Source organism: Copidosoma floridanum, unplaced genomic scaffold (genome assembly GCF_036245765.1).
Source record: "Copidosoma floridanum isolate Cflo_tuat_1 unplaced genomic scaffold, Cflo_Japanese_pri ptg000009l, whole genome shotgun sequence".
In the NCBI taxonomy this organism is placed as follows: Eukaryota; Metazoa; Arthropoda; class Insecta; order Hymenoptera; family Encyrtidae; genus Copidosoma; species Copidosoma floridanum.
Window position 1 is genome coordinate 5,455,163 of NW_028321886.1, and position 10,157 is coordinate 5,465,319.

General features: G+C 36.8%; 1 protein-coding gene across 3 annotated transcripts; it reads left to right on the top strand.

The window, feature by feature from the left end:
* Nucleotides 1-361: 361 nt before the first annotated feature.
* Nucleotides 362-10,035, top strand: Fmr1 (synaptic functional regulator FMR1). Of its 3 annotated transcripts, XM_014348163.2 has the most exons (14): nucleotides 362-977; nucleotides 2,011-2,063; nucleotides 2,347-2,497; nucleotides 2,607-2,770; nucleotides 2,845-3,007; nucleotides 3,096-3,166; nucleotides 4,348-4,419; nucleotides 5,246-5,393; nucleotides 5,470-5,607; nucleotides 5,698-5,841; nucleotides 5,936-6,149; nucleotides 6,288-6,518; nucleotides 7,118-7,213; nucleotides 7,445-10,035. In XM_014348163.2, the coding sequence occupies exons 1-14, from the start codon at nucleotides 927-929 to the stop codon at nucleotides 7,681-7,683; spliced, it is 1,935 nt and encodes a 644-aa protein (XP_014203649.2). In that variant the 5' UTR covers nucleotides 362-926; the 3' UTR covers nucleotides 7,684-10,035. The 3 variants fall into 3 exon arrangements, with proteins under 3 accessions (XP_014203649.2, XP_089445464.1, XP_014203651.2); XM_089589338.1 differs by lacking the exon at nucleotides 4,348-4,419 and having other exon boundaries at nucleotides 364-977; XM_014348165.3 differs by lacking the exon at nucleotides 7,118-7,213 and having other exon boundaries at nucleotides 365-977.
* Nucleotides 10,036-10,157: the final 122 nt, after the last annotated feature.

The following is a 10,157-nucleotide window of genomic DNA, read 5'->3' on the forward strand; positions in this document are numbered from 1 at the left end:
CATTGTGGATTCCGCTAAACCGTCAATTGTTACAATCAGACATTCCTTTATTGGTAACCAGCAAAAACAAGCAACTTCGGATAATATATGTTGATGCATTATCATAGGGGTAAAACGTTTCGTGAATTTGTAAAACCTCATCGTCATAAGTCAGTGCTGAATTCGACATTTATTTGTGTTAATCAAACAATTCGTTGGCATATTTACCTAAGTATATATTTGTCAAAAAAAAGTAAAGTAAATATTATTATTTAAAAAAAAGGTGTGGGCGCAATACACTTATCCGTCGCACCGGTTGAAGTTTGGGGGTTGGTTGGTTTCGGTGCATACCTACCAACCTACCATATGCATGGTGTGTTAATCGGTCTGTCTATGTCTGTGTGTGCCGCGAGTGCCGCGAAAGGTATACTCTAACGTTAGTTACAGTATAGGTTGTACCTTCTTGCACTACCTTCGCGCATGGCGAACTGCCTGGACGGAATACGGGATATAACGACGAGAAACAGAGCCGGCACGAGGCACACGAAATAAAATAACCCATCGATTAGATAGGCGGGCAGGCAGCCTACTCACCTATACCCACCTACCTTATTACCTACGTTACTGTCATCTGGAGAGTGACGGCGGCGCCGAGAGATCATCATCAGAGCAATAAGCACCTCAGCAGAGCTCCGGACTTTTTGGGTTGCTCGCGGTGTCAGAGATCAGTAATCTCTGGCGGTGTGTGTTTGTGTATGTGTGTTCGTGGTTGATAGTTTTTAGTGGTTTCGACAGGCAATAGTACACTATCTAATATTAGTAATAGCAGCAGCAACAGCAGTAGCGCATAAGACAGCGCAGGCTAAGCCAAGTTTTGCGTCTTGTTGTCGTCGTCGTCGTCGTCGCCGCATCCGTCGTCGTCGGTCGGCGCCCGTCACACACACAAGATGGAGGATCTCGCAGTCGAAGTATGCGGCGAAAACGGAGCATATTACAAGGTGCGTTATTACGAATAGTACGGGCCCGTGAGTCCTGAGTCGGCCCGACCAGACAAGTTCTGGGCTAGACGAGACAGCATTGGCCAACCCGGCAGTCCATGAGCCTGTACTTCATCCCGACAGCCCCGCGCTACACTTATACATGAAGGGTGATTGAAAGAGAGCGGTCGCTCTCTCATTCCCCAATCTCTTGTCTCCTGCCGCACTTCTTCATCCTCAAATCTGTTTTTTTCCCTGTAGTCTATTCATCTTTCCCATTCTCCTTTCTAATGCCGGCATCGTGGTTACTTGCTCGAGAATTCAACCCCGCGCCGGGGCGAAGGGGGGGGGGTGTGGACAAAGATACCTCGTCCTCAAGAAGGATGATGCGTCCGCGGCCCCCTCCCCCGGTTCTCTTGGTCGAGCCGCGCGCAACGACGCTGTCTCGCTCTCATCCCCAGCGCTGGCCCTACTCCTCGCGCGCCCTAAGGCCATCAAGCGTCTCTCCTGCGTCTTGTCCTTCCAGAAAAATAAGATAGCTCCTTGAACCCTTTGCTCTTCCGAATTTACGTGGGAGTGTATATATTATATATGCATGCGTTTGTTGTGGCGTGGCGTGGGTGCATGTTAAAGAGAGTTACAGCTCTTATTTTGCTGCTGATACGAGTGCGCGCGGTTATTATGTATTATATCCAGGGGAACACCTTTTTTGGGAATATAGCTGGAGGTGCGCGTCTGCGTGAGCGGCTCCAAAGAGCGAGAGCGTGGGTTCCTCTTTCGGGAGAGCGGGGGACTCTTACAACTGGGTAGCCGTAGCCTGTATAGTTGTGGCTGTGGAAGCTTTTTTTTTCTCTTATTTCTCCCTTGCCGTTCCTCTCGCTCTCTTTCTCTATCCTTTACTTTCTTTACCTCTCTCTATCTCTCCCGGTCATTCTTCCGCTCAGTTCTTCCTGGACCTTGTTATTTTTATTTATTTATTTATTTTTTTTTCTTTTTTGATATAGAAATCTAAGATGGCTTTGATAATTCCTTTTTTTCTTTTGTCTTTTTGCAGGCCTTTGTCAGGGACGTGTTCGAAGAAGAAGTTCTCGTGTCATTCGAAAATGAGTAAGTTTAACACTGATTTAATTAGGATTTAATAGCGCTTAAGCATTGGGATTTTTTCATTGCTCGCCTGCTTTGCTATAGTTTCAAACTTGCGCTTAAATCAGTTTTTTACATCAAAGTACCTCTAACATTTACAATTCTCTTGATCAAGTTGAGCAACATTGGATATCTGTAATTTTAAAAATTTTTTATTTGTAACAGTCTGATATTGTTTTCAAATCATTATTATTGTTATTTGAATTTATCCTTGATGGATTTCAATAATTTTGTACTCTATTTTTAGTTGGCAACCAGAATCCAAATTTCCGTTTTCTAAAGTACGCTTGCCACCCAAGGAAGGTACTAAGCCAGAATTTCAGGAAAATCAGGAGATCGAAGTATTTTCCAGGGCAAACGACCAAGAGGCCAGTGGATGGTGGAGAGCCATCATCAATGTTAGTCTTAGTTCTTTTATTTGTCATTTGTTGCCTTGAATTTGATAAAAAAAATGAGACCATTATCTATACATTTTCATGTAATTATCAAATTTTCTACCTATCACAGATGACCAAGGGTGGTTTTCAAGTCATTGAATATCTGGGATGGGACTGTGCGTATACTGAAATTGTTGCCAGCGAGAGATTAAGACCGAAAAATCCAAATCCACCCATCGATAAGAACACATTTCACAAAATTGAAATAGAAGTACCTGAGGAGTTACGAGAATTGTAAGTTGTTAGAATTACATTTCAAGTAGCCAATAATGTCCATGTTTAATGCTGTTAAAACTTTTCATTATTAGTGCCAAGCTGGATGTACATAAGGAATTTGCAAAAGTAATAGAAGCAGCTGTGTGTCGATATGTGCCTGAACGAGGAGTACTGCTGGCCATCTCCCGTAATGAAAATATACGTCGACATTGTAGTATGGTTCAGGACATGCATTTACGCAACTTACAACAAAAGGTTACTGTTTTTTCCGTAAAACAAGAATTTTGCAAAAATTGATGCTAATGAGTGAAATCTTTTTTTTTTCTTTTTATCACGACTACAGGTCCTGCTTTTGAAAAGGACAGAAGAAGCTGCTCGCCAGTTGGAATCCACCAAGCTTCAAACATCTGGAGTGTAAGTATTTGTTGAATCAATAAACTAATACTACCGATTTGGGAAACCCATTTTAATCACTTCATCCTCATTTTCATACACCTACTAATATGTATGTACAGACATAAACATTCAATGTCCTTGCTACCATCCTGTCTGTAATTTTTATTATCTTTAAAGGTGAAATATGCTTGATAGGACAATGTGAATATTATTTCTTAAATATTCATTCAGGTTTTGCTGATACAATTTTCACCCTAGTCGTTGTAAATATCGTTTGTTATACATTAAAGATGTGTTAAAATTTCTTCTTCATAACAATTTAACACCAATCCTCTTAAGTCTGATAGTCTCGATACCTCAAATTATAACCAAAAAAAATTTTTGAAACTCTTAAGTGCCTTTAATACGTTATTATTTATCCACTATGAATTACACAGAGCAATCGCAAATCATTAAATTCTTGGAAAATTAACCTAAATGATCGATGTTTTGTTTATGATGAAAAAAAAAATTAATTCTTAATAGAATAACTACCAGACAAAATCATCATTCAATAGCTTTTTGGCCAAAGCGATAAGTTTTGTGCATGCAGTGTTTTTCTCATATGTGTACACAGAGATAGGAGTTGTCTAAAAACGAATGGATCGAGAAAAATCCATGAAGCAATTTATCCATCCATTTAATCATTACACCAACCAACAGACAGAATGGCAAGGGCGTAGGATAGGGTTATTCATTGTCACTTCAAATTTTATTTTCTTTTCACCAGTATTAAAATCCAGATTTTCGAATAATATTAAAATTCAGATGCTTAGCAATCGTTTCCTTTAGAAGGATCTCATTTAAATTGAAAATTAAAAAAGTTATTATTAACATGACAAAAAATTTATCTGATCACTCAGAAAGTTATTGTTGTTATTTTGTTAATAGTCCTTGAAAAATAACTTATCCATTAATTGTATAGTTTAATTCTTAATTAATTGTAAAGTTAACTTACGTAAAAAAAAAAAAAAAAAAAAAAAAAAAAAAAAAAGAAATTCAAAAATATATTCAATACGAATATTTGAACAAATGAACTTTTTAATTTTAAGTATAACTTTGAAGTATTTGTCTGGAGCCCATTAAAGATTCTAAATTTAAGATATTCTAAAATGAGGACTCCATTTTGAAGTAAACGAGGAATCTGTTTCTCATTTCAGCAAATTTAAACCTTCCAACTTTGTATATCAACGTGTCTCAGACTTTGAGACAGGAGTGAAAACAAATTCAAGGTGAGACCCATGCTGTGTGGTCTGGACCACTGTAAATTACCAGCTTGTTGTATTTTTATACACAAATTTACATTTCTTTTTATCTATTGTACATTCCAAATTTTTCATCTAATACACATTCTCAGTGTGCATGCCACAAATGCCATGTAGTCAATGAAAACTGTATGCTTTAGTCACACAAACACACACGCACGCGCGTACACACTTTCCCCATTTCTCAACCACACTTTGTACGTAAATGAACAAAAATTTTGGTACATTATTCCCTTAGCAAGTGTGTGATATTTTAGAAATTGTGGCTAGTGAAAATGGTAGCTGCCTCATTCAATTGCCAATATTTGTTGAGTTTGTCTATTTTATAACTTTAAAAATGCTTTTTTTATTTTTAATAATAACAAACGAAGTTATCAAGTCAGCCAAAATTTTATGATTGTCATTTTTAATTTAATGACCAGTCTGCTTGTCCCTTGGTTAAAAAAAGCTATAATATTACTTTGGATAACTTGAAGTGGAAGTATATAAAAATTTACAAAAACTTTAGGTATTATAAAACAAAGCATCGATCACTTTGACAAAAATGAGTTTTTTCTCTGTATAACTAGGCACCTAATGCTTGTATTGCATGTATTTGCACGTTTTGAAAATTTAGAGTTGAAAGAATTCATCAAGTAATTATGTAACATTTTTTTTAAGATTTAAAATTCGTACTTTATTCAAAATAGACATAATTTATCAAGACTCGTAACAAAGAACAGTTCATTTTTTTAAATGTTAAATTCATATGAAATACCAAATATGAATCAATTTATTTATGTACTGCATGCAGGTACACGGATGAGTTCAATGTTAGAGAGGATTTGATGGGTCTTGCTATAGGCGCTCATGGAGCAAACATTCAGCAAGCAAGAAAGGTCGATGGGATCACCAATATAGAATTGGAGGAAAACTCGTGTACTTTTAAAATTTATGGTGAAGTACGTATTTCACTTGATTAGGATGCAAGAGCAATTCTGAGTACTTGTATATCATTATTGTTGTTATCTACTACAGACGCATGATGCTGTAAAAAAAGCTCGTTCCATATTGGAGTATAGTGAAGAGTCAATTCAAGTTCCACGTATTCTTGTTGGCAAAGTTATTGGTAAGAACGGAAGAATCATCCAAGAAATCGTGGATAAAAGTGGCGTTGTAAGTATAAGAAATTAACTGTTTTTGGATGTTTTTTAAAAAACATAGCCATTGCTTTTTTAATGTTACTTAACGTTACAATAATTTTAGGTGCGAGTTAAAATTGAAGGTGATAATGAACCTCAGCCAACAATTCCAAGAGAAGAAGGCCAAGTACCTTTTGTCTTTGTGGGTACCGTTGAAAGTATTTCGAATGCCAAAGTGCTGTTGGAATATCATTTGGCCCACCTTAAGGTAAACTTCCGTTTAAAACTATCAATATTTTTCAATCAACTACCACTGTTTTGTTACAGTGTTCAACTTCATGAATTAAATTTTTATTTTGCAGGAAGTTGAGCAATTGCGCCAAGAAAAACTTGAAATTGATCAGCAGTTGAGAAGTATTCATGGAACGAACCAAGGCCCAGGAATGCACAATTTCCAGCTAACGAGGCGAGGGTTGCCAATAGGTCTCGAGGACGGTGGTAACAATCGAGGTGGTCGAGGAGGTGGTCAAACTCGAGGTCGTGGAAGGGGCAGAGCTCCTACAAGACACAACAGTGGTAAAATTACGAAGACCTGTAGACTAGAATGTTTAACTTTCTAAACAAAAGTCGAGCTACTTTTGCTCTTAACAAATCTACAACTACTGGATCTTGAAAGCTTTTCATTGTAAGCTCATAGTATTTGTAAATTTGCAGGAATGCGTCGGGACATGGATAACAGCGAGGATAGAGTTCGTGACCTGCCGCCGAGAGGTGGTCATCATCAGGGAGGTCAGGGTGGCAGTAGCACTTATGGTCCGAGTAGTGGTAGACAGGGTGGTGGCCGACCCAACATGCAGCGCCGAGACCGTAGGGACGATCGCCGCCGGACTACGGATGACGAAGAAACCTTCCTCGACAGCCAAGATGTTTCGAGCGTCGATCGAGGTAAGGAACTTGGTTCATTCGATGATCGTATTCCCATTGCTATTAGCACTTTCGTTCGGCGAATATCCGCCGTGTTATGAGTGATCTGCATGTTAACCAAAGTTATGATTGACAACTTGCCTGTTGTTTACATAAATATTGTCTGTGCAATAGTTTTCAAAAGTTTGAAGTAGTCTTTCCCTGTAAGGTGATGGAAAACGCTTCATAGAAAACGTGAAATTTTTTTTTCATCTATTTATACCACTTCAATATAAATATATGAATAAAATTCACTGACTCTTGTGAACCGCCATAATTTCATGCGTTTCAAATAAGATGTACAGACAATTATGATCTTGAGGCAGAGCTTTGCTTTGGAACACCCCTTGACATAAAACAAACTTTTGTGACCATCTAACTGTCCTGCGTTATGAAACTTATAACCAAATAAATTAACTCTAATGCCTGTTACTAACCCAAACGAGTTTATTTTATTCTTACACAATTAATATTTTTTCGTAACTAAAATGGTGTATATAAAAAAAAAAAAAAAAAAAAAAAAAAAAATATGGACAATAGTCATGACTAATAGATGGTCACAACGGTTTATGTATATATAGAATCGGTATCAAGCATGGAAGGTGGTATCAAAGGATCTAAAAGGCGCTTACGACGCTATCGTCAGCGCAGTGCCACGCCATCCAATAGTAGACGAGGTAAATGACTTAGAAAGCGATTTTTTTGTTTATTATCTCGATCGTCTTCCACAATAACGTCTAATGATAAAAATATTTGCCAATGTACTACTTAACTCAATTTAAAAAACTCAACTTCCACGATGTAAGAAGTAAAAATTACTTTTTTTTTTCAATATTCCACGATATTATCTTTTGTAGATTGTATTTATCGTAAATTATTTGTAACCGATAATGAAAATTAATTTTCAGGAAGCAATGCCGGCCAAAATGATCAACCAAGTGCTTCTAACGCTGTAAACAAAGATATTGTGCAGTCAAACAATGAGAACTCAGTATCCATTAACAACAGTGGTAGCAATCAACAACAGCAGCCACAACAGCCGCAACAACAGGGCCCCAAGGGCCAGCGTGAGCAACGGCCGCGTTACTCACGTGTCCCTCAGACCAATAAGCCCAAGGAGGCGATGGTCAATGGTACCAGTGGCTAGAAGGATACCGCCCTCCGAGTGTCATGTCGCGGCGGCAAATATCCCACACATACAGCAACCCCCCCAAAAGACGAACTGATGGAAGATATGCTATTCGTTTACAAAGGGATAGATTTACACATGGGCGAGATTATAGAATTTTTTTAAAAGTGCGATGCGAAAAAACGATGTTACTAATATAGGGGAAAAAACTTGAAAATACGTTGAAGAGAACTTTAAAATGACGTGTGGTTAAAATAACAGTTTTAACGTGACGTCCATAGGTGAAAGTCGGGGAAGATTGTGGGAATATAAGAAAAAAGTAACAAGATAAATCACACGTTAAAAAATGTCGGAAGAACTGCCCGTGACGCGAAATATATATTTACACATATATATCCACGCAAACATATTTAAATGGTGTATATCGTAAACCCAAAAAATGAGCTACCTACATCAGCACGCAATATGACGCATTAACCTCTACTCACTAATGGACTACACATGAATTTTGAAACGCGACATGAAGATTAACCTATACTCGTCATTAAGACTGTTTGCTACCAATAAGAAAAAAATAACGACACTTATAATCGACGATCATTTTCCTAAAAGATAAAAAGTAAAAAGATTTAAAAATACAAAAAAAAAGTTGAAGGACAAGTATATTATTCATGCATGGTTAAGTTTAAAAAAAAAAATCAAACAAAAATGATGAAACGGTGACGAGAATTGAAGAACCGTCATCGATTCGCAAAATGGAACATGGACACATTCATTGGGAAACAGTTAATAAGAGGCAGCAGCAGCGGCCGCACAACGGAAGTGGAGCTTGATAAGAAGAGAAGAAATGCTTTTCTCTTTCTCGTGATTGTGAAATTGTGCCTCATTTTTTATACTCAAGTCTCGATGTACGGTATCCTCCACTTGGTGTGTTGATCATTCGCACGATGGTGATGCTCGTTCACTCGAGCTGACCAGATTTCAAGAAAAAGTCCAAGACATCAAGAAAACTTAGGTCCGAACGAGCGTTCGCTGTTGCTGCGTCAGTTAAAGTGTCCCTAGGCAAAGTCGTCCTGGTGAATATGACCGAGGATGGAACTACGCACTTTGGAGTTGCCGTCAACGTTAAACTATTAGCAGCAGTTTAAGAACGAGCTTGGAATGAAAAATTACATTTTTCACAAATTCAAACTTCGGCAGCTGTATTAACAAATCCTGATTGAAACGGTATCCCAATGATGTTCCTCTAATTTTTTTTCTTTTTCTATTAAACATTGAGTTGTTCTTTTCTTTCTCTTTCGTTACAATTACTATTAGTTACTTCATGAGACACATTGCTAGATTTTTATGTTTCAATGCAGAGTGCTAATTAATTCGTTAGTTTATTAAAAAATAAAAAAAAAAAACATAAAAAAAATTGAAAAAATTGAAAAACATGATTTGCCACTAAAATTGGCTAAAAAATAAGGTTATCTAAGTATAAACAGATGTGAAGATAAAAGTAATCGTAAATCGATCTGTGCACGTAATATGAGTGAAAAAAATAATAAAACTTGGACATACAAGTGTTGGTTCACTCTATGTGCCGTTTTATATGCTTATAAGTCGTTTTTTTATTCCAGTTTTCAATAATTTTTTTTCCTTTTTAATTCTTGTTTTTCTCACTTATTGTAGCCGCGAATTATATGAAGGCTCTGTAACTTATGAAAAAATAATCGATATTACAGTTTTTTGCTCAGATCATATACACACTCCATGCGATTGTTTTCACATGATTTTTGTAAGAGGAAAAGTAAACTTATACTTAGCAATACCAATGTATGATGTGCCAGAGAAGGAATGATACATGTTTTATGATATCTAGCTGAAGCGAAGACTTAGCGTGCGCGCATACCTTTATTACTATATTATAACTTGGTAGAAATGTGGATGTCTGAACAAATAAATTAGCTTAACTGTATCAAGAGCTGTAAAAGATAGGTATGATCAACGATCAAGTCAAATTGAAGAAACATTCAATTTAAAAAGTTTAATGATATAAACTGCTATTTCTTCTTCCGGATATGACAACAAACGATCGGACATGTCTGATATCATTATTGCGGAAACGAATTGAAAAAAAAATATGTCTTAAGTATACGTCAAAAGAAAAACTATACTTATAGAAAAAAGTATGCCAGTCCACCAAATCAACACACGGTTGACGTCTGAGTAAAATAGCTACCCCTCTCTTGACATCTGAGAATCGTATGCTATATCACTGTAAGGCGGCATACTAAAACTGAGATATCTCCCGATTTGCTTGTTTCAGATACATTTGTATTTGCAATTTGTGCATAATTTAAGAGTAAAACATTTCTGTACATAAAATTTTGTCTCTTCAGTTTCCGGCAATCCAAAATCCAATCCTATTTTCTAAGTGCCTAAATTTTTTTTTTTCCATTTCTAGCAATCCAATTAATAACAAGAATATTCTTTTATTTATTGACAAC